The following is a 22,531-nucleotide window of genomic DNA, read 5'->3' on the forward strand; positions in this document are numbered from 1 at the left end:
CTTTTTTTTTTGAGACAGAGTCTCACTCCGTCACCCAGGCTGTAGTGTAACGGTACGATCTCGGCTCACTGCAACCTACAACTCCTGGGTTTAAGCAATTCTCCTGCCTCAGCCTCCCAAGTAGCTGGGATTACAGGCACGTGCCACCATGCCCAGCTTTTTTTTTTTTGTATTTTTAGTAGAGACAGGGTTTCTCCATGTTGGTCAGCCTGGTCTCGAACTCCTGACCTCAGGTGATCCACCCACCTCGGCCTCCCAAAGTGCTGGGATTACAGGCGTGAGCCACCGCACCCGGCCAAAAGTTCCTCTCTTAAGCAAGCTGGACACGAAGTAGCCGGCAACCAAAAGCAGCTAAGGGCTACAACTTTAAAAAATGGTTTATTTTTTCTTTAACAAAATCGTACAGCTTTCTCAATCCCCAAATTAAAAAAAACAGAAAACAGAAAGAAAGGGAAGAAGGCAAAGGCCACACGCATAGGCCGGCCCGGCCGCACGCTCCTGCTGAATGGCACTTCAAGGCACATCAACCCACACGCATCTTTGGACTTGCAGAGACATTCCACGAGGCTTCTGGCCTCTCAAAGGCAAAGCTTTTCAGCGATTTCATTAATATTTCATTATGTTGAGATGAGATGAAGGGGGATGCTACGGAAATATGTCAGTTAAAGCCAAGAAACAGAACAGCTCAAGAAGGGCTGGGCGCCCAGCTCCAGTCACGACACTTAACAGCTCTGGTGTCATCAGAAGCCTCTATCTATCTCCCTCTGTAAAGATGCAGTCTACACCCAGTGCGAGTCTCCTGCGCGGGGTTAGGGTTTGGGAGTGGGAGGCAGCTTGCTGGTCAGAGTTCAGTCCTTACGGCACGGTGCTTCATGGAAACGCACAGACATCTATGGCAGACGCTCTCAGACACGTGTGCGGAAGCCACGCGGCTTCCGTCTGGTAGTGGTTTGGACCGTTGGGAGGAGGATGCGGGGCAGAGCAGGCCGCTGGCTCAGCATCAGCTTGTTGGAAAAGGGTCACAGGCAGGGGAGCGCCTGACTCCAGCGGTGTCCTTTCTGCCCCTCACACTTCAGTGCTGCTTCCCATCAGTGACGGGGCTGATGAGAAACCGTGAGGCCCAGGTGACAAGCAGGCTCAGGACATGTGACACCGTCTTCAGGATGCTGCTTTCCGCTAAGTTGCTGTCTGGGAAAGTCAACCATCTGTGTCCCAAATCAATCAGCTCAGTGACACAGGTGCTATTATTTCTCACAAATGCCAATTAAATCCTTTAAGTTGAATAGAAATCTGGCTTGGATTAAGTGGAATAACCCTTCCTTAGTTTACGTTTTCTTTTTCTCAGGTGTTTTCATTGGGGCTACTCAGGAACCCAGTCAGGCCGCCCAGGACACCTGGAACCTGGGCTAATGCCAGGCCTGTCTGCCAGGGCCCTGCTGGCCCCGCTTCCACACAGGAAGAGAGGCTGAGGCGCTGTGGACGGCAGTGGCCGCAGTCCTCGGGATCCAAGGACCTTCTGATCACAAGAGCACCCAGGATAGGCTGGACCCTTGGCCTGCGGGCTGACGCACAGCGGCCGCCCTTGCTTAGCAGAGCGGCTCACCCTCGGAGGCCGCCCTGTCTGGCTCCTCCTCGTGGAAAGAGCTTGCACTTTTCAGCATCGCAGTTTTAACTCAGACCAAAGGGCAGACATGGAGCATGTGGGGCCAGAACGAGTTGGGGAAATGAAGTCCTGAAAGCAGACCCCGCTTCTGCTCAGCACCAGCGCGGTGGCGCAGTGGCCTGAGACGCTGTGAGAACCCGGTCAGGGCGAACAAGAGTCATCTGAACACGGAGGAAAGTGGCTGGGCTGACCCCGCACACCTCCCACAGCGGAGTGACAGCATGCCGCTGCCTCCATACCTGCGGTTCATGCACACATTGTGCATTTTCTGGTTAAAAGAAAAAAAAAAGCAGCTGGGGCCAGGTGCTGTGTGAGAGAGCCCAGCACCTACTGGCAGCTGGGTGGGTGGCGTCCAGAGCTGTACCAGCCCCCGTGGCTGCCACGTGTTACAGAGCTAAGTGACTACATGCACTGGCCAGGCCTCAGAGGAGCCGTCCCTGTGCTCGAAAGAGAGGGTTTGGGATGGAGGCGCCAGGCAGCCAGTCCCCATGCCCAGGAAACCCACGTTTGTGGCATCAGCCGGAGAGCTCATCGGGAGTGGAGCCGTGCAGCGGCGGGGTTATCTGAAGCTCCCCACGTGGATGGAGAGAGAAGTTTCCGGGGCTCGGGGCTGGGCAGGCGTCTCTGCGCTGGAGAGGATGTAGCTGCTCTGCTCATGGAGGGTTTCTTGGCTGCGGAGACACAGAGACTGTCACTGACTCATGGATGCAGTGGGTGCCAGGGTGAGGGGTTCATGGAGATCCCAAAATACACTCCAATTTTATAGGCCACAGGGACATGCATTTGCAATTGGACAGACAGATCTCAGCCACCTGCCAGAGGGCCCCATTTTGCCCTGCCACCAGCCCTGTGCCAGGCCGGCAGCTGCCTTTCCCTGCTTTGCATTGGCGGCACGGCATGGTTCAGGCTCTGGGGCTTTCTCAATCTGCTCAGCGAAAATGCCTCACAGCTGAGAAACCTTCCTTTCCTTGCTTTTTAAATGGAAGAATAACATCTGGAGTGCACACACACACACCACACACGCACACACGGCAAACACACACACGGCACACACACCGCTGCATGACCCGTCAATCACGCACACCTGTGTGACATGATGCAGAGGCTGCCTCTGCCCCTTCAGTCTTGTCCTGAGAGAAAGGCCACTCGGCATCCCACTCAAGAGATTGGCTTTCACTGTGACCCCCCTGGCCCATGGCACCGTGCAGCAGGTGCTCTGCGGCTGGGTGCTTTGGCCCAGCCTGATGTGTGTGGCCCACCCACGCTGCACAGTCCCCGGCGGAGAGCCTCCACGGCCCACCTGCCATCCCACTGCTGAACAGCCTTTCCTTCAATACGGCCAGAATCTGGCCATGGTGAATGAAGCTGCCATGTATTTTAGGGGATATCCTGGTAGGCACATGTCCATGTTTTTGAGGAGTAGAAGGCTGGGTACTGGGAAGTGCACAGGAGATGCAGCAGGGGGTACTGTCCTGAGTTCCAAAGTGTCTGTGCCAATTCCACACCCACACACGGGGTGAGAGCCCCAGTGACTCCGTGTCAGCACACGAGTCTTTCCCACTTTAGTGCTGCCGATGGGCGTGTGGCACTGCCTTGGAGTAGCTTGAATTTACATCTCTTTTATCATGAGTGAATGGCTGAGCATATTTTTATATGCTGGCAAGCGATTTGCAGTTCCTTTTCTATGAACTGTTCATATACCCTTTATCTATATTTTTATTGGATTGGTTGTCTTTTTCTTATTTGCAGATAATGTTTACAGCCATACCCTCTGACCTAGCAATTCCATTGCAGAAATCTGTCCTACAGATATATCCACATCTGTACTGCAAAATGGTGAATATACAAGGTTATTCACTGTGATGGTGACAGACTGGAAGTGTGTGAGGTGGGCATAAGTCACCTAAGTTGTGGTCTACCCATGCATCAGGACACCACGCTCCCACCATGAGACGACGCAGCTGTGTACACACTGGTACATGAAAACAGCAAGGTTACCAGAAAGTTCTGGTCAAAAGAGAAGGTAAAGCTCCTCTGCCCCTATACACAGGTCTCTGAAAGGACATGCAGGTGACCGTCACGCTGGCCCATCTGGGAGAGGCTGTGTACCTGGGGAGGCGGGGTGCAGAGATTTCTCAGTGAAACTCCTTGGTGGCTTTTGAAAGCATGTGACTCTATTAACTCCAAAAAATAAATGAAAAACAATATAGTAAGTGGTTACATCATGGTGTTCAGAAGACACCAGTGGTCTACTGTTGTGCAAACAGCACGTGTGAGGCTTAAGATGAGGTTTTCAGTGACAGCAACATGAAATTTTAAAATGTGCTATCTCAAACAGCACAGATGACAATGGAGACACCAGGGCCTGGGGAACTGTTGGATGTCTCCAAATAACAGCCCTGGTGACAACTAAGGCTTTGACAGACAGGATGCGTGGAGAAGTCTGATGAAGTCAGTGGCATCACATTTAAATGTGGAAACAGGGCCAGGCGCGGTGGCTCACGCCTGTAATCCCAGTACTTTGGAAGGCCAAGGCGGGCAGATCACGAGGTCGAGATTGAGACCATCCTGGCCAACATGGTGAAACCCCGTCTCTACTAAAAATACAAAAATTAGCTGGGCATAGTGGTGCATGCCTGTAGTACCAGCTACTTGGGAGACTGAGGCAGGAGAATCGCTTGAACCCGGGAGGCAGAGGTTGAAGTGGGTCGAGATCGTGCCACTGCACTCCAGCCTGGCGACAAGGTGGGACTCCGTCGCAAAAAAAAAAAAAAAAAAAAAATGTGGAAAACAATATTTTAGTGTCTATGTATTAGACACGTATAGAATTTTACGTGTGTGTGTGTGTGTGTGTGTCTGACCTTTAAACAGGAAAACCCCGAAGCAGCCAGCGCTGCAGCCCCTCTCCCATATCCCCAGGTCTCTGAGGGCACCAGGACCTGAGGGCTGCAGAGCTGCAAATGGGGGTGAGGCCGGGCACAGGTCCTTTGCCATCTTGGGGCTCCCGGGGCCCTTAGGGAGTCAGGAAAGGCCACGGGACAGTGCTGTCCGGAAAGCAGCCCAGACTCCGGAGAGCAGAGAGGAAGGGGCCCCGGCCCAGTGGCCGTGCTGCTCGCGGAGCTCACACAGTCCCTCCCGCCGCCATCTTCATTCAGGGAGTCTCCTCCCTCGGCTCCCTGATTCTACTTCAACCTCCTAGAATCCACTCACCACAAAGCAGCCAGCGATCATGTCAACGCGTCCCCCTTCACACCCTCCAGCAGCCACTAACCACGCTTGAACCCTCACCTCTGCCATGGTCACAAGGTCACGCTCGCCTGCCCTGCCACCTCCACCTGGGACCTTTCTTCCCCAGATGCCCCCAGCGGCAGAGGGCATGCAGTCCCTGGCACATGGGCAGCCAAGATACTGAGGGGGAGGAGAGGGGGATTAGGGTGAGTGGGGCCAGATCAGACTCTTGCAGTCATTTGGGCAGGAAAAGATGAAATCCACCAGGGCAGACGGGACAAAAGGCAGATTTAGGAGAGACCCAGAGTCCGTGAGTCGGGGAGTGGGGGAGGATGAGGACGCCTGGGGGCCTCTGGTGAGGCCTGCATGGAGCTGATGCCACGGTCAGGTCCTGGGACTTGTGGTGGTGGTAAGCTGAGCAGTGTGAACTGAGCCTCACGCCCCAGTTCCGGGTGTGCAGAGTGCAAGTTCCTGGGGGCTGTGTGTGGCCTGGAGGCCTGAAGATTGCTGGCTGGGAACATAGCCTGTGGCTTGGCCTGACTGCAAGCAGCACCTGCTTCCCCCAGTGGCAGTGAGCGCAGAGCCAGGCAAGGGCAGGCGGCGCCAGAGCCGAGGGAGGGAGAGAGGCAAGGAGTCCTGAGCAGAGGTAGGAGACGGCCTGTGGCAGAGGAGTCCTGGTGGCCAGGGGTCAGGCAGTGTCCTGGAGGAAGGGGGGTAGCAGCGCTGAAGCCACAGCAGCGTCCCCTGGAGGAGGGGCCAGGCTCTCGGGAACCTTGGAGAGAGAGGGAGGACAGGAAGCCCGCAGCAGGGCGGAGGCGGCAGCAGGACAGGGTGGTTCTGGAGACCTGAGGGCGTGGGAACCTGAAGGGAAAGCCAAGAGCCAGGCAGAGGGCGAGGCTGCAGGAGGGGAGGAAGGAGGGGGACCGTGTGACCGTGGATCGGCGGGCTCCTCATTGTGCTTCCGCAGTCCACGTGGACTTCACCTGTTCCATAGAAAGCTCCAGGAGGAGGCACTCAAGGAGAGGAAAGAACTCAGGGGGTGGAGAAGGACCTGCCACCTTGGCGTGCTTTGTGTGCACTCTGAATCAACAAGTTTCCGGTCCCTCTCAGTTTCCAAGCAGGAGTAAGAGAGAGTCAGAGAGGGCTCTGTCAGCTGCACGTCTGTGCAGACCCCAGCAATTACCTTTTCCTTCTCCCCAGGGCCCGTTGTTTCTGCTTTTCTTTTCCAGTGTCATCTCTGATTGTACTGAAATCATCATCGTCGTCAATCAGGAGATTCTACATTTCAAAAGAAGTAATGAGCAGTGTCTTCTGACATCTTTTTAGCCTACATTTAAAAGAGGCATGTCTAAAAAACTACCTATATTGACAAAAGGACAGATTCAAATTTACATAAACTAGGTGAATAACTGATTAAAAAAAATCCTCTTGCTCGATGAAAACAAACTCGGGGGTGGCAAGAAGAGCTCCACAAGGGAAATCAATTTCCAGCCATCTGACCTTTCCCTTCCGCTCCAGAAGCTTCCACTTGGAGTGGCCAAACAGGGGGGCTTTAAAGGGCTACCAGACAAGAACATGAAGACAGAGATCATCCACATCAGCACACGGATCTCTCATGGCTGCGCCAGAAGCACAGCTGTTCGCTTTATAGACACTGTCCGTCTGTTCTCACCTCTGTATTTCATGCTTCTGAGAGGCATGAACTTGGCTTTACTTCCTTGGCCTCTCCTGCAAGACTTAACTGCAGGGTTTCACAAACACAGGCTGCTCCACGCGTTCCCCTGACAGGACAAGCCTCCTCCCTTTCCCAGGACTTGCAGGTTGTTTTCCACACGCATGTTATTTCCGTAAATGCTGCCCACAGGGAGGACGCCTCAGGGGCGCACCCAGGAAGGGAAGTGCGTGTCAGAAAAGACGCAGTGCAGGGCCTGCGGGGTTCGTGCTGGGGGTTGCCCAGGTTGCTGGCTGCATTCTCAGGTGTGGAGGTGGGGAGCTGGCTCTGGCTACACATCACAGTTAAACTCTTCAATGACTGAGAGATTAACCAAGCTCTGCAGGAGGGTCTGGCTACTTCTCAGTGCCCCACCTCTGCTAGGAACGTGTCGTGTCAAATATTATAATCTCTATTCTAATACACTGATATGATAAGCCAACATTATAATTTCTGTTCCAGTAAATTGCACATGACACAAGTTTTAAAAATTGTGGGGAGGCTGAAGCTGGGGAACAGGAGACTGAGGCAGGAGAATCGCTTGAACTTGGGAGGCAGAGGCTGCAGTGAGTCAAGATTGTGCCACTGTACTCCAGCCTGGGTGACAGAGTGAGAGACTCTGTCTCAAAAAAAAAAAAAAACAAAACAAAAAACCTGTCAATTTCTTTCCACTTCATTCTATTACCTGTAATGCTTCAGTGAGCATATCCGTGTGTCTCCACACACCTATGGGCGAGTTATTCTGGGGAATACAGCTAGGAGTGGGACTCCTTGGTTGTATCGATGGGCATCTGTGTACTAAAATAACACCAAACTGCTCTCCAGAGTAGCTGCACCAACTTGTGCTCCCACTGGAGTGTTTTGTTTTTTTTTTACACACTGTCTGACTCTGCCACCCTGGCTGCAGTGCAGTGGCATGATCTCAGTTCACTACAACCTCCACCTCCTGGGGTCAAGTGATCCTCCTGCCTTAGCCACCCAAGAAGCTGCGTTTTGCCACGTTGCCCTGGCTGGTCTCAAACTCCTGAGTGCAAGTGATCTGCCTGCCTTGGTCTCCCAGAGTGCTGGGATTACAGGCGTGAGCTACTGCGCCTGGCCATGTGTGTGGGAGTTCCCACGGTCTCATTAGCAAGGGCGGCTCCCTGCTGGATTCTGCAGTTCCCTGCAATTGGCAAGCTGATTCTCTTTTCATGTGTTTCCTGGCCATTCTGTTCTCCTCTGTGAACTGCCAGTGATAACCTTGGCCCACTTCTCTATTGGGTTATTTTTTGATAACAGATTTGCAGAAGATCTGCTGTCCATGCTGGAGAATAACCCTCTGCTGTCTTATTGCGTAGGTCTCTCGCCTGTTTGTGACTTCCCTTTTCACTGTTTTTTATGGTTTCCTTTGATGAACAAAAGTTCTCACTTCTAATGTAATGAAATTTATTGATTCTTTTATGGTTTGCACTTTTTGTTCAAGAAATCCTTCTTGCCAGGCGTGGTGGCTCACACCTGTAATCCCAGCTCTTTGGAAGGCTGAGGCAGGTGAACTGCCTGAACTCAGGAGTTCAAGACCAGCCTGGGCAATACAGCATAACCCTGTCTCTACCAAAAATACAAAAAATTAGCCGAGCATAATGGCACGTGCCTGTGGTCCCAGTTACTTGGGAGGCTGACGTGGGAGGATCGCTTGAGCCCGTGAGGCAGAGGTTACAGTGAGTGGAAATCGCGCTACTGCACTCCAACCTGGGTGACAGAGTGAGACCCCATCTCAAAAAATAAAAAAAAGAAATCCTTAACCTGAAGTCAAAGATTTTCTTATGTCTTCTAAAGATTGAAAATGAGTGTTTTTCACATTTAAGTCTTCAACTGGATTGCCTGTTGACTATGGTGTGAGCAGAGGTAAGTATAGGTTTTATGGGGCCTGACGCTGACTCAAGTCAAGCATCCCTAATCCAGAAATCCGAAACTCAATGGAGCATTTCAGACTTCAGATTTTTGGATCAGGGAGGCTCGACCGTTAAGTATAATGCAAATATTCCAAAACCCGAAAAAACCTGAAATCTGAGACAGTTTTGGTCCCAAGCATCTTGAATCATAGATACTCAACTTGTATAAAATTTATTTTACGGTTATGAAAATTAATGAATATGATTTTCCTACATAGATAATTTTCCAGCACCATTCATTGAATAACCCATTTTTTAATGTTGCCTCAAGTATCTGTCACGTTTCCTCACATGTGTGTCTGTTTCTCGGCTTTCCACCCTGTCTGTGAGCCTGCTTGTCCACCCGTGCCTCCATGCTACACTGTCGCCACAGCTGTGATCAGTCCACACTTGGTGAGGCAAGGACCCTGTCCTTTTGCTTCTCACAGTGAGCCGAGATCGTGCCACTGCACTCCAGCCTGGGCAACAGAGCGAGATACTGTCTCAACAAAAAAAAAAAAAAAAAAAGAAAATCTTAGCTCTTTGGCCCTTTGCTCTAGTGTACAAATTTATGTTATTAATTTTATTTAATCTAATCTATATGGATTTTCATTGGAATTTCACTGAATTTACAGACTTGGGAAGAACTGATACCTTTACTATTGTGAGGTTTGCCTTCCAAGAACACGACGTGGCTCTAACAGAAGCTTTCTTTAACACTGCTAAGTATGTTTTTGTATATTCCCCAGAAGGTTTTATACTGATCTTGGAACGTTTTGAACTCCTCTATCAGATCTAATCATTTATCTGTGCAGTCTCTTGAATCTCCTTTTTTTTTTCGAGACAGGATCTCTGTTGCCTGGGCTGCAGTGCAGTGGCACGATCTCGGCTCACTGCAACATCCACCTCCCTAGCTCAAGTGATCCTCCTACCTCAGCCTCCTGAGTAGCTGGGACTACAGGTGTGTGCTACCACACCTGGCTAATTTTTGTATTTTTTTGCAGAGACCAGGTTTCACTATGTTGTCCAGGCTGGTCTCGAATTCCTGGGCTCAAGTGATCCACCCACCTCGGCCTCCCAAAGTGTTGGGATTACAGGCATGAGCCACCTTGAATCTCCTTTGTAAGAATAGTTTTATATTTTCCTTTTCAAATTTCTTTTACTGCTCTTTCAATTTTTATTTACTTTTCTTTTGGCAGCGAGGGAGGAAATTCATTGCCCGTGTTGTTTAGTAGAGTGTTAAACAGAAGGGGCGGTTAGGGGAATCCTTACTTTGGGTCCCACTTTAATGAAAATGGAAGCTTTTGAAGCTGTCACGGTGTTGCTGCTAGAGGTTTTGGGTAGATATGTGCATCAGGTTAAGGCGTTTCCTTCTATTCCTAGTTTGCTCTAAGTTCTTTTTTAATGTCATGAATGAACACTGGGTTTTTAATAATAAGTTTTATTTTATGCTTTTTCCGCATCTCTTGAGTCTGGCAGGATTATTTCTTACATAATCTATTCTTCATGCTGCCCTCCTCGCATTCCTTAGATAACCTACTCTGACGTCATGTCACACAGTAGTGTTTTTAAAAACATACTTGCAGGGCTGAACTTGCTAGTATTTTACTTAGAATTTTCCATGTATGGTCAGAAGTGAAACTGGTCTGTATTTTATTTTACTGTCCTTGGCAGTTTGGATACTGAGGTTTCAGTGGCCTTGTAAAGTCAGTTGTCCAGTTTTCCCTCTTTTTTTATCCATTCTCTGAAACAATTTGTATAAAATGGGATTATCTGTGTCTTGAAGATTCAATAAAACGTCTCTATAAAATCATGTGACCCTCGTGTCTTCTCAAAGTGGTAAATTTGCTGTTAAACAACTTACCTTAACACCAACAGTATCTCCGTCTTTCAAGTAATATGGTGCCCCTTGCAAATAATCTTGTTTTTTTTTCTTTTTCCTCTTGGTTATTTGTTGGTTCTATGGGAAAATCAAACATCTTAAATAAGCAAAACTCAACCTCAAGTTCTCACTAAATTCTCTATCACTGTGAAAAATTGCATAACCTCATTGCTATGCCAGTAAGCCCCAATTTCTCTGAGACAGCCCCACAACTTTACCCAGCTAGATATCGGAAGCCACTCGAACTTTTCGGGAAAGTATTTGGCAATTTCAATCTTCTCCACGGGAAGACAATAGAAATCGGCAACTCTCTGCCTCAGGGAGCCGGCAGTCCCGCCCTGGGCCACGTTCCACACCAGGTCCAGGGCAGGGGTGTAGGTCCTTTCACCAGGGATGCGCACCTGTGTCCTCAGCAGCACGTCCTGGGGGCTGCACCAGAAAACCGTCAAGTGCCAGATCCAAACAAACAAACAAAACCATGTGGTAACTTGAGGCATAGTGGGCAAAGCTTCTCCTCCAGCTTTTCTGGTTTTTATAAGGAGAGATTTTTCCCTAAATGCTGGATGCTATTGGCAAACTCTTATTCCGCACTTCAATTTCCTTCAATCTTGGAATGAAGAGCGGAAATGAAGATTCCATTCTCGGTACACAGCAGAGCCCCCCAGACATGGTAGGGAACCTTCCTCAGTGCGGGAGAAGAGGAAAGAGGTGGCAGCCTGAGCAGGTACAATGCGGCGGAGAGGGACAGGGTGAGAGGGGCCTGGCCTGATAGCCCAGCAGCTGGCAGGAGGAGAGCGGGCTCGAGGTAGGCAGTTATGCCCTTGACTCTGGGGGCTGTAAATGTGAGCTGCTATGAGGTAGCCAGGGAGAAGAACCTGAGGGTTGGAATTGGGAAGAGAGACACAGGGCGGGTGAGAGACAAGGCTGCAGCTGTGGGAGATGGGAAACCTTAGCAGGAGGAGCAGAAAGAACAACACTCAGCAAGGCAGGAGGAACAGGGACGCGCAGAGGTCAGCAGAGGCCATGGAGGAAAAGCTATAGATAAGAACTGGAAGGCAGCAAGGGGAAATGAAGACTGGTTCTTAGGATGCTGAGACAATGAGTGATTTTTAGATGTACTTCTATTAAGTGTTTTTACCATCAAAAGAGGTGATGCAATGAGAGAAATGAAATGACTGGAAAAAAGAGAGCTCATGGGAAGATGTGGGCCCATGGAATCAGGGGAGTGCAGAGTGCAAGAGCAGAGGCTGCAGAGCCCCATGTTCCCATGCAGGAGGGGGCTGCTGGCCAGGGAGTGAGGCTGAGGCCTGGAGCCCAGCACAGTGTGGCCAGAGGACGGAAAGGGCATCGGCACAGATGCTGAAGTTGCCAAGGAGGGGACAGAGGCTGCTGGAGAGAAACGGGAGGGACTAGAGGCCTCCTTGAGAGCAGGAGTGCCCTGGAAGTCGGTCAAGGACAGAAGAGCCCATGGAAGGGGCCTGAGGAGGCACACAGCTGCTCTTCAAAAGGGCAAAAGGCACTGTGTCTATCAAAACCTGACACTGCTTACAACCATTGTGACAAAGGGTCAAAATCATAAAGAGCTCACACAAATTCCAAGAGACGTTTTCCTTTAGACTTCATTACAGAAGCAGTTAAAATACACGAAATAACTCATTTATGCACTCACAAAATACAGTTTGCAAAAATGCCTGAACTTATTAGTCATCAAAGCACTGGAGCAAATGAGAACAAGATAATCATCTTTCATTTATCAATTTAGGAAACACCTAGACGATGAAATAGTCAATGCTGGTTTGTGGGTGAGGTAAAATAAATACTCATACTCTGAAACAACTTGCCTGAAAAAATACTTAACTATTTTAAGAGGTTTAAAATGTCCACACCATTTGATCCTGGAATTCCCCTCTAGGAAACTATTTCTGGTTGTACAACTTAAGTATTAAGAATGCGTTTTTATAAAAACACTAAATACATGTTAGACATGCTTGAAAGGTAACTTTCTCATATAACAAGCAGACCACAAGAAGGATATTCACATCATAACAGGTAGAGCAAATCTTAATAGTTCATGATATTTACAAAACAACTTGTAAAATATTTTCCTACAGTGCAAAAAGAACAAGACGGTTTGATTGTAGACAATTTTGGGTGCATCTTTATTTAATAAATAATGATTGACTATGACATGGGGCACAATTACTATTCTAGGTATTAAGGATATAGCAATGAATAAACCAAGTACTTATATTCTAGTAGTGGGAGACAGATACTAACAAATAAATCAGTAAGTACAGATATGTCAGGTGATATGAGGATGAAGAAAGTAGAATAAGGGGGCAGAGTGACGGGAGCGATGATGAATCTGTTGGATGGCAGACTGTCCGAACACACTGATGACAGCTGCGGGTGGGCCTCTTGCTGACACTTCAGGGTCATCATGGGGTCAATATGCATTTGGTGATTACTGAAAAATTAATTCTCCCTTATTGTTTTTATGGGAGAATAAGTCCCAAGTTTTAGACACCAGACATACAAACATATTTCTAGAACACACTATGTTTCAAGTTGCTAGGCTACTCAGAAGCAGTGAAAAAAATGCTACACTATTAAGTTGTTAATGCTTAAAAAGGCAAACTATGTTAAGATATGTGTGTGTCACTTTAGATGCACAGTAGAATTTCTTACCCCAAGTTTTCTCCTTTCTGAAGGGGCTCTAAGCAGATCTCAATTCTCCGTCCTAGTTTATATTCCCTGATAATAAGTGAAACAAGATAATATTGAGTGACATAACATATAATTTTCTTGAATTTTTTTTTCCCCGAACTTTAAGCTTTTTTCTTAAGCAAAGGATTGTTTTCCGAGTACTTATAAGAACACCCAAACTTTTGAAAAAGGGGAAAAAATGAGAATCCTTGCTGTGGTGATTATTTAGATACTTGAGTCATTTCTTACTAAACATGTAGGTCTGGCTCTGGGAAGATGGCCAAACTGCCAAAGAAATTTCCCTCCGTTCAGCCGGGGTTAAGATTCTCATGCCAGTGACTTTGGGGTGGTAATCAGAACTGATTAAAAGCAGCCTTGGCCAGGCACAGTGGCTCACGCCAGTAACCCCAGCACTTTGGGAGGCCAAGGTGGAAGGATTGCTTGAAGCTAGGAGTTCGCGACCAGACTGGGCAACATAGGGAGACTTCGTCAAAACAAAAAATTAGCCTGGTGTCGTGGCACATGCCTGAGGTCCCAGCTACACGGGAGGCTGAGGTGGGAGGATCGCTTGAGCCCAGGAGGTTGAGGCTGTAGTTGAGCCATGATCATGCCACTGCACTCCAGCCTGGGCGACAGAGCCAGACCCTGTCTATTAAAAAAGGAAAGAAAAGGAAAGAAAGGAAAGAAAGAAAATAAAAAAAAGAAACAAAGAAAGAAACAAAAAGCCTCAAGGCTGCTTTTTGCAAAGGAAATGACCCAAACCTGCTCTTTAAGTTCAAAGATTCAGGAGAAGGATCAACTGAATCCAACATTTCTGAGTGAGAAACAGCCACTCCTACTTTCCATCTCACTCCAAATGCTTTTAAGTTATATAATGTCACAGTCACTGGAACATAGAAAAAATATACAACACTACATTTATACTTAACATGGAAACCTGAAGGCTTGCTGGAGTTTATGATGAAAAGTGTCACCCAAGTCACAAGCGTGGCATGACCAGGAATGGGCTTTGTTTTCACTCAGCTCAGAAGACGGATTCCTCCTCCATCCCTCGCAGCAGCCAGTGCGGCAGCAGCAGAGAGGGACGGTGTTGCGTCCAGCAAGGAACCTACCTGAGCGGCTGCCGGTCAGTTCGTAAAAGCCTGCCTGGGCGCTTCCTCTCCACCGTCCAGGCTCTGAGGTGGGCTGGGGATGGGACACTGAGCTCCAGGAAAGGGGGCAAGGTCATGGCCTAGAAAAAGAAACAGACATTTCTCCAACGGTTTTAAAAAGCACTCTTCAAAACATACTGTTTTAGAAAAAAAATGAAGCACTACACAGTGCTTCTCAAGGAAAGAATATCTCAAGTAATGATAACATCATTTTAAAAGTCACAGGAATCTCTCTCTCTTAAATGACACTAACCCTGAGTGGTCTTCATATTCCTCTGCACTGAAATCAGCTTGAGAAAGAAGTGAGTTCCCTATCTCTAAATCTGAGTCAAAAGCTTCTTTTTAATCATCATGTTTTAAAAATGAAACTTTGGAATTAACTTCCATGTGAGTACAATTCACCAGGGCAGAGCCCACTCTAATAGTATAGCAAGGGACACATCAGCCTTCCTCCATGCCAATGCAATTCTCCACCAGTGTTTGCTCTGCTGATGAATCAGCTTTTGATTTTGAAGTATTCCAAAATCTTTGGCTGCAATCAGTAGGCCCAAACTGTTTGTTCTAATTCTGAAGGGATCACTTTAAGCCCCTACTGATATACTTAGGTTGGAGCCTCTAAAATTACCAGTATTCATCCATTTATTGACCTAAAAACAGCAATTTTATATCTTTCAACTTAATATGAGAAAAAAAGTATCTTCCCATTTGTTCTCATGAGAATAAGGCTGTCTGCTTTTTCTTTTCTCCTTTCCTTTTTTTTTTTGAGACGGAGTCTCACTTTGTCACCCAGCCTGAAGTGCAGTGGCACGATCTCAGCTCATCGCAACCTCCCCGTCCTGGGTTCAAGTGATTCTCCTGCCCTCAGCCTCCGAGTAGCTGGGATTACAGGTGCCTGCCACCATGCCAGGCCAATTTTTTTTTTTTTTTGTACTTTTAGCAGAGATGGGGGTTTTAACATGTTGGCCAGGTTGGTCCCAAACTCCTGACCTCAAGTGATCCGCCTGCCTCAGACTCCTAAAGTGCTGGGATTACAGGCATGAGCCACCACACCCAGCCAATGTATGCTTTTTCTTGAGGAAGGGTATTTCATACACTGAGGGCGCACAAAAGCCAAACATCAACAACCCCTAGTCATATACACGCCCCACATTTTCTCCTCTAAGAGAAGAAAGGAATGCTCATTTCAGTCCGACAGTAGGCGGATGCTTCTTCAACACTGCACTGTACTTAATCCAGCCTTTCCATGTGGATAAAACCCTCCTTCTCTGTGAATTTAATGCAAAAGAAACAACACAATACCTAGAATATCTAGTTTAGCATCCTAACATAAAAGCTGGTGTTCTAACCTCCTGGAAAACTGGTAACACAGCTTTTCATAACAACATTTAACATATGGGTCACAATGGTACACAAACAATGTAAATAAAGGGATAAAGTGAATGCTTTACAAATGTTCCAAGAAACCATGTTTCCCTAAAAAAATAAAAATGAACAAAAGCCGCAAGTCACTGAGGATAGATTGAAACAAAAGCACAGCATGCCTGTCAGAGGAGGGACCAGTGAGGCCACGAGGAGCCGTCTGCACCACGGGCATGTGTTGCCTGCGGGTACTTACCACTGAACATGGCATATGACAAATGCCATATCAGAACAGACTGTAATTGAGGGAAAAGGAGATAGAAGAATATATTAATATCTCACTGGAAGAAGCCACATTACCACTAAGTTATGGTGCAGGAAGAAGTCTGACCTGAGACTTCAGCTCCGCCAGCGTGGCATCTTCTGAGATCTCTATGTCTCCCAAGTAGAGGAGAGAAACTTGCGCAGGCTCGTTCCCAGAAGCACCTTCCAAAGGACAGAGCGGGATGTTTACAAGGAACTTGAAACTTATTTTGTGTTTCTGAAATACATTGCCATGTTTTGATATTGTAAATAGGTTATTAAAATTCCACTCAAGAGCCTCAGCATCCAAGTCTTAGGAGGAGGCCCTGTCTGGCAGGTGAGCAGGCAGGGACATGATGTCGGCAGACTCCCAAGAGGTATGTGACACTTATGCTCCTACCTCGAATGTACTTTTTCACATTCTCTCCTTCCTCAAAGAGGACTTTTTGGGTAGGATACGCTGCCTGCATTCTGTATGTTAGCTTCCTATTTTCTCCTCATAGCACTCATCCCAACCTGTTGCTCGTGTGTGTCGGTGTGTGTGTGTCTGTCTGTGTGCAGGTGTTTCATCTGCCTCCTCAAAACAACAGAGTTTTCAAGAGCAGGCAGGCCATCTATCTTGTCTCCCCAGTTCTTGGTACAATGAGTGCCACATAGTAAATGCCCAATAAGTGTTTATTTATAAAGAAATCTTGACAATAAGAAGGCCTTTCCAAGTTTGTTTAAAAAAAGGGAAAAACGCAATGCTTTCTCATCAAAAACAATATAAAAGCTGGCAACTAAATTTAGACTGTCTTCATTTATTTTTGCTTGAACTGTCTTTACTGCTGAGCATGCCAGTAATGCATAGCAAGAAATTACAGAGAGATTAGAAGTCAACTAAGTACATGAGAAGTTCCTCTTGTGTCTTAAGGAAATTACAGGCTGACACTACCAGAAAGACAATTTTAGGAAATTCTAAAGAATGAAATATATAATCACATGCTACATAATGATTTGGTCAAAGACCACACATGTGATGTGATCCTATAAAATTATAATACTGTATTTTCACTGTACCTTTTTCTGTTTAGATATACAAACACTTGCCACTGTGTTATGATTAGCCTTCAGTATTCAATATGGTAAGCTGCTGTACAGGTCTGTAGCCTATGAGCAAGAGGCTACACCACATAGCCCAGGTGTGTCGGAGGCTCTACCATCTAGGTTTGTGTAAATCACTCTACCATGTTCACACAATGACAAAATCGTCTGACGATGCATTTCTCAAAACATATTCATGTTGTTAAGTGACACATGAGTGTGTTTCCCATGTGTTGTGTACAGATGTATTACCAAAAAAAGAGCCTCTTATTTACTTTTCATGTAGAAACATACTGATTAAACATGCTTTTACAATCTATATCCAATTCTATATGTAACTAGAATTCTTTTTTTTTTTTTTTTGAGACGGAGTCTCGCTCTGTCACCCAGGCTGGAGTGCAGTGGCGCGATCTCGGCTCACTGCAAGCTCCGCTTCCCGGGTTCACACCATTCGCTTGCCTCAGCCTCTCCGAGTAGCTGGGACTACAGGCGCCCACTACCATGCCTGGCTAATTGTTTGTATTTTTTTTTTTAGTAGAGACGGGGTTTTACCGTGGTCTCAATCTCCTGACCTCGTGATCTGCCCGCCTTGGCCTCCCAAAGTGCTGGGATTACAAGCGTGAGCCACCGCGCCCGGCCATGTAACTAGAATTCTATCACCAAAGCATTTTTAGCATTAGTTAACATGAACTAGTGTAACCCAACTAAAAAGTAACTTTATGCCAATTTTATAGCTCATTCAACATTACTCTCTCTATATAATCCTAACTTCAAAGAATAAGGAGATAAGAATTTGACTCATTTATATTAATTTTATTGCTAAGGCTGAAAAGATTAAAAAGAAATATAAGTAATATACTTCAAAGCACTAGAAAAACTAAATAAGTAAAGCATGATAAAAAGAAAAACACAGCTAAAGAGTTGGGCCTATTAAAAATACACTCGCTCCATTTCTTTATAATGAAGTGGAACTCCTCTTTGTACAAGGGCAACTGAACTCACTGATAGTGACTTCTGCCCATCATGTGTGCAGCTAAGTGCTGAGTAAGACAACATGCTTGTACTTGTCTATATTCCTTCTCAGAAGTCAGTGAGATGATATCAAATGCCCTAGAAGCAGTTCCTGAGGGTTTTGAGGCAGAAAGATTGGAAGACACGTAGGATGTGGACTCCTGGTCTCTGCCCCTGTGGGCTAAAATGACATCACTAGAACTGGTTGAAGTCTCAATATTCTGGTACATGGTGATAAATGGGGCCCCTGTTGCCCTGAGGATCTTGAGAGATGATACATAAAAGTCTTTGGAAAGTGTAATATATTGATATAATAATAAACAACAAGATATATAGTGCTTTACAGAGGTTACAGAGCACGTACAGAAATGGCACAGTGTTATTATTATGTGATGTCTGGAATGACTTATGAAATTAATAGGTCTTGATTTTCAAGATCTTACATTTTAAAAATAAATATTTCAATGGACTCTCAGAGCACAGGCAGTCAATTTACTTCTCTTTATGATGCACTGGCTGCTGAAATCCCATTCTGTTCTCACCTTGGCTAGAAGCGGCTCTCCAAACTCTGCCCCGAGAGGAAGTACAGTTGGTCTGGTCCTGATGACTCTCCCACTGTCCTGAGGGACCCTGAAGCTGGTACCACCAGATGGGCACCTTTAGGAAACCCTGAAGAATGGAGCATGTTTAACTGCTGTGATTACAAAGATTAAGTGAAACTCCACTTTTACTTCCATAGAAAGAAACATCTTGATGACCTAAGATGTTCTTGAACTTATCATTTTTCCTTTTAGATTTATTAACTGTCATAAATTATACTTGTTTTTACAATCAAAAATTTAAAATTATAAAAATCAGACTTTGGGGTGACTGGACTAAATGTCCCTTGCTTAGAAGTATCTTAGTAGATGATATAAATGAGAAGCATAAACAAGAACAACGCATTTGCTTGAACACACTATACCAGCGTTTCTGGGCGCTGTCCAAGCACTGCCAGCCCAGGATACCAGTCCCAGCAGCGCCGTTTATCACCAGATGCAAGAGCCCATTGATCTAAGTTAGGTTTCTGATACAAACTAAAGGAAATAAACCCATTGTCTTATACATACCCTGTAATTTCAGTTTTACTTATTTAGCTAGTTCTTCCCACCTCATTTTTTGTTAGTGAAGAATTTTAACAGGTTTATTAAGAGATAAAAGGTGCTACTGTTGCAGCACTTAATTTCCAACAACAGAAGATGAGAATAAAAATTAACCACCTAAAACATTTTAAATAGATAGTTCAAGAAATGTGCATTAGAATATTTTTCTGTTTATCAGATTAGTGAAGATTAACAAATATTCGACCTTCATTCGATTAAATAAATGTAAATCGGAACAACAAAATTCCATTTTTTTTTTTTCACCTAGCAGACTGTCAAAAACCAGAAAATTATGTTGGTCAAAATATGGGTAAACTTGAACACTTGTAAGTTGGTAGCAGGAATATAAACTGCTGAGAAGTTTCTGTAGAATAATTTGCCTGTACCTGTCATATTTTAAAATGTGCAACTCCTTTGACCCAGCCATTCCACGTTTAGGAATTTACATTCTGATATACTAGTGCATGCATAGAAAGCCACATATGCAAGAATATTCTTACAAATTGTTTATGGGACCAAAAACCATGAACCAACTTCAAGAACCCTCTTTAAAAGATTTTTGGCTGGGCTTGGTGGCTCATAGCTGTAACCCCAGTACTTTGGGGAGGCTGAAATGGGAGGATCGATTAAGCCCAGGAGTTCAAGACCAGTGTGGACAACAAAGCGAGACAAAAATAAAAAAATGTTTAAAAATTAGCCAGGCACAGTGTGCCTGTAGTCCCAGCCCAGGAGATCAAGCTTGCAGTGAGCTATGATCATGCCACTGTACTTCAGCCTGGGTGACAGAGCCAGACCTTTTCTAAAAAAAAAAAAAGACTGTGCAATTTCAGTTCTAGGAATTTATGCTGTAGATATACTCATATACAAGCAAAATGGCATATATATATATATATATAATAGATATATTTTTTACATTGTTACTTGTATCAACAAAAGACTGGAAATGACCTAAATATTCTTCAAAAAGAGACTGGTTAAATAACTTATAGTTCTCCAAACAATGGAATATTATGAAGCTACTAAGTTGAATGAGATAGCTTTACAGCATATACTAGGAAATAAAATATTAATGAAAAAAATCTAGGTACAGAATAGGTTGCCTAGCAAATATTCTTTTGTGCAAATAAAAAGGAATAAATCTGTATATGTGTGGATATATATGCTATGTATATACACAGTGAACTATGTATTTAAAATATTTTACATGGTTAGTCTTCACATTCTCATTGTCTATTGTTTGAATTAAGTGTTGTAACAATAACACCTTTTATCTCTCTTTTTGTTTTTTTTTACTTTTTAAATTTTTATTGAAAAGAGACAGGGTTTCACCATGTTGCCCAGGCTGGTCTTGAACTCCTGAGCTCAAGCGATTTGCCTGCTTTGGCCTCCTAAAGTACTGGAATTACAGACATGAAGCACCGCGCCTAGCCTACCTTTTATCTCTTAATGAACCTATTAAAATTCTTCAGTAACAAAAAATGAGGTGGGAAAAGCTAGCACACTTCAGTGTGTGCAAGTGTGTGTGTATATTAAAAAGCAAAGACCTTTGGAAGGATGCAGAGAAAAGCAGCTGCCTGTTAGGGAGAGGACGCTGGGTGGCTGGAGCCAGAGACAGTATGGACACTTGCTTTTCTCATAACATTTGGAATTTTGTATCATGAGTACTGCCTATTCAAAAATTAACTTTAAAGATCATTGTACAAAATATAATAGAATTCTACAAAGTTATGAAAATGAATAAGGTAGGTGTGTATGTGCTGATATGAGGAGCTCCTCAAGATACAGTAAGTGAATAAAAGCAAACAAAACAAGTGTAAAACAATGTAGCAAATACATTAAAAAGGATATGCACATATTTGCCTTCAGCAACAAATATGTTTAATGTTTTTCTTAGAAGGATACAGGAGGAAAAATCAGCTAACTGTGGCTCTCTCTGGAGAGAAAAGGTGTAGGAGTGATTTCTGCTTTTCATTTCACAGCCTTCTGTACTGTCTGACTTTTCTAATCATAAGCAAATAGTTATCTGAGTCTTGGAATTTGAGGCCATTTGTTTCTCTTTTGGGTTCACCTTTACGTGCATCCTCAGTTTAAAAGAAACGATATTGGTTTTAGAAAGTAGTGCTATGCAATGCTTACGAAAGGGCAGTGAAATGAGCCCTCTCTTATGCTACTGCATATAACACCAAGGCTTTAAAGAGGTCACACCTTTGGACTTAGGAATTCCACATTTAGAACTATTTTCAGAAGGACTTATTTCAGTACTATTTGTAAAAACAAAATGTTAAAAACAAGGTAAGTTTCCAACAATGAGGACATAGATGAATTAAGTTAGTAAAACATTGCCTTGGATATGATGATTATTTTTGGATTTTATGAGAAGGTTAAAATGTCAAATATAAAAAGTAGGAAATAAAAATGTTATATATAATTGATTTTAATTTTGTGTGAGAATATTTACAAGTTAGGAAACATATCTGATTGATAGCCTTTGGGGAAAGTTCTCCCTTCTCCTTATGACTGTCTGAATTTCCCCGTTTTCCCTAAATGAGGCTATATCATCTCTGTAATCAGATAACAATAATTATTACTTATGAGATGTCTATTCAGAAGTAACATCTTACCGGAGGAGGAAGTTGTCCTTCAATTAAAAGCAAAGTATCTCCAGAACATATCAGAAGTTCTTTCAGTGTTGCATCCTGGGAAGACAGAAATGCTTTTTTGTCACTTATGACTCCTGAAAGGAGCAGATCACTGGATCTTTTTAAAACCCCATGCCTCTATTATCTTTTCAAAAATTAAATGAATAATAAGCAGATATGGAAGACACAGGAAATAAGCTAAGACTATAAAATCAGTACAGCATTATTTGTTAAATTGTGGGGCATAAGCTGTAAGTTTGACAAAAGATCTGAGGCAAGGGAGTTAGATGAGATGAGAAATGAGAGACTGATTTACAGAAGATGAAATTTTAATTAATCCTAAAAAGATGGGTTGGATTTGGAAAGCTAGAGAAAATAAGAGAAGGAATTTCTTATGAAAAAAAGGACAAGGGTCAAGTTAAGGTTGATAGTAAATATGGCTTGTTTTGGTAAAGCGCTGAGGCCACACTGATTCGAGTGCAAAGTACTAGGAGGTCACACCGGACTGGAAGGGCAGGCACTAACCCCAGGACATGGAATAGAAATGAAGAAGCCACACAAGATTTCTGAGGAGATTTTCCAGATCAGTTTGGCTGCAATACGCATGACATTGAAGCAGGGAACGCCTGGGCCCAGGAAAGCCATAATAATTTAGGTGAGAGGCATACGAAGGCTTGGACCTGGAGCCAAGTGTGGGAATGGTCAGGGAAGGGGTGGAAAAGCTGACAGTTTGGAGGCTGAGA

At 45.0% G+C, this 22,531-nt stretch overlaps 1 protein-coding gene across 4 annotated transcripts in view; it reads right to left on the reverse strand.

The window, feature by feature from the left end:
• Window positions 1–359: 359 nt before the first annotated feature.
• The window catches only part of USP40 (ubiquitin specific peptidase 40), a 93,192-nt gene continuing 71,020 nt past the window's right edge, over window positions 360–22,531 (reverse strand). Inside the window, exons 23-31 of one of the 4 annotated variants that reach the window (XM_030803617.1) lie at window positions 21,771–21,845; window positions 18,550–18,676; window positions 16,002–16,096; window positions 14,213–14,331; window positions 13,083–13,148; window positions 10,613–10,823; window positions 10,377–10,472; window positions 6,075–6,169; window positions 360–2,334 (exon numbers count right to left, since the gene is read on the reverse strand). In XM_030803617.1, the coding sequence (XP_030659477.1) occupies window positions 2,223–2,334; window positions 6,075–6,169; window positions 10,377–10,472; window positions 10,613–10,823; window positions 13,083–13,148; window positions 14,213–14,331; window positions 16,002–16,096; window positions 18,550–18,676; window positions 21,771–21,845 (996 nt within the window). In that variant the 3' untranslated portion in view covers window positions 360–2,222. Of the gene's footprint in view, window positions 2,335–6,074; window positions 6,170–10,376; window positions 10,473–10,612; window positions 10,824–12,530; window positions 12,880–13,082; window positions 13,149–14,212; window positions 14,332–15,866; window positions 15,907–16,001; window positions 16,097–18,549; window positions 18,677–21,770; window positions 21,846–22,531 lie in introns of those variants that run through there. The other 3 variants (XR_004027969.1, XM_030803616.1, XM_030803618.1) reach the window with 3 other exon arrangements.

This window comes from Nomascus leucogenys, chromosome 22a (genome assembly GCF_006542625.1).
Source record: "Nomascus leucogenys isolate Asia chromosome 22a, Asia_NLE_v1, whole genome shotgun sequence".
Lineage (NCBI taxonomy): Eukaryota > Metazoa > Chordata > Mammalia > Primates > Hylobatidae > Nomascus > Nomascus leucogenys.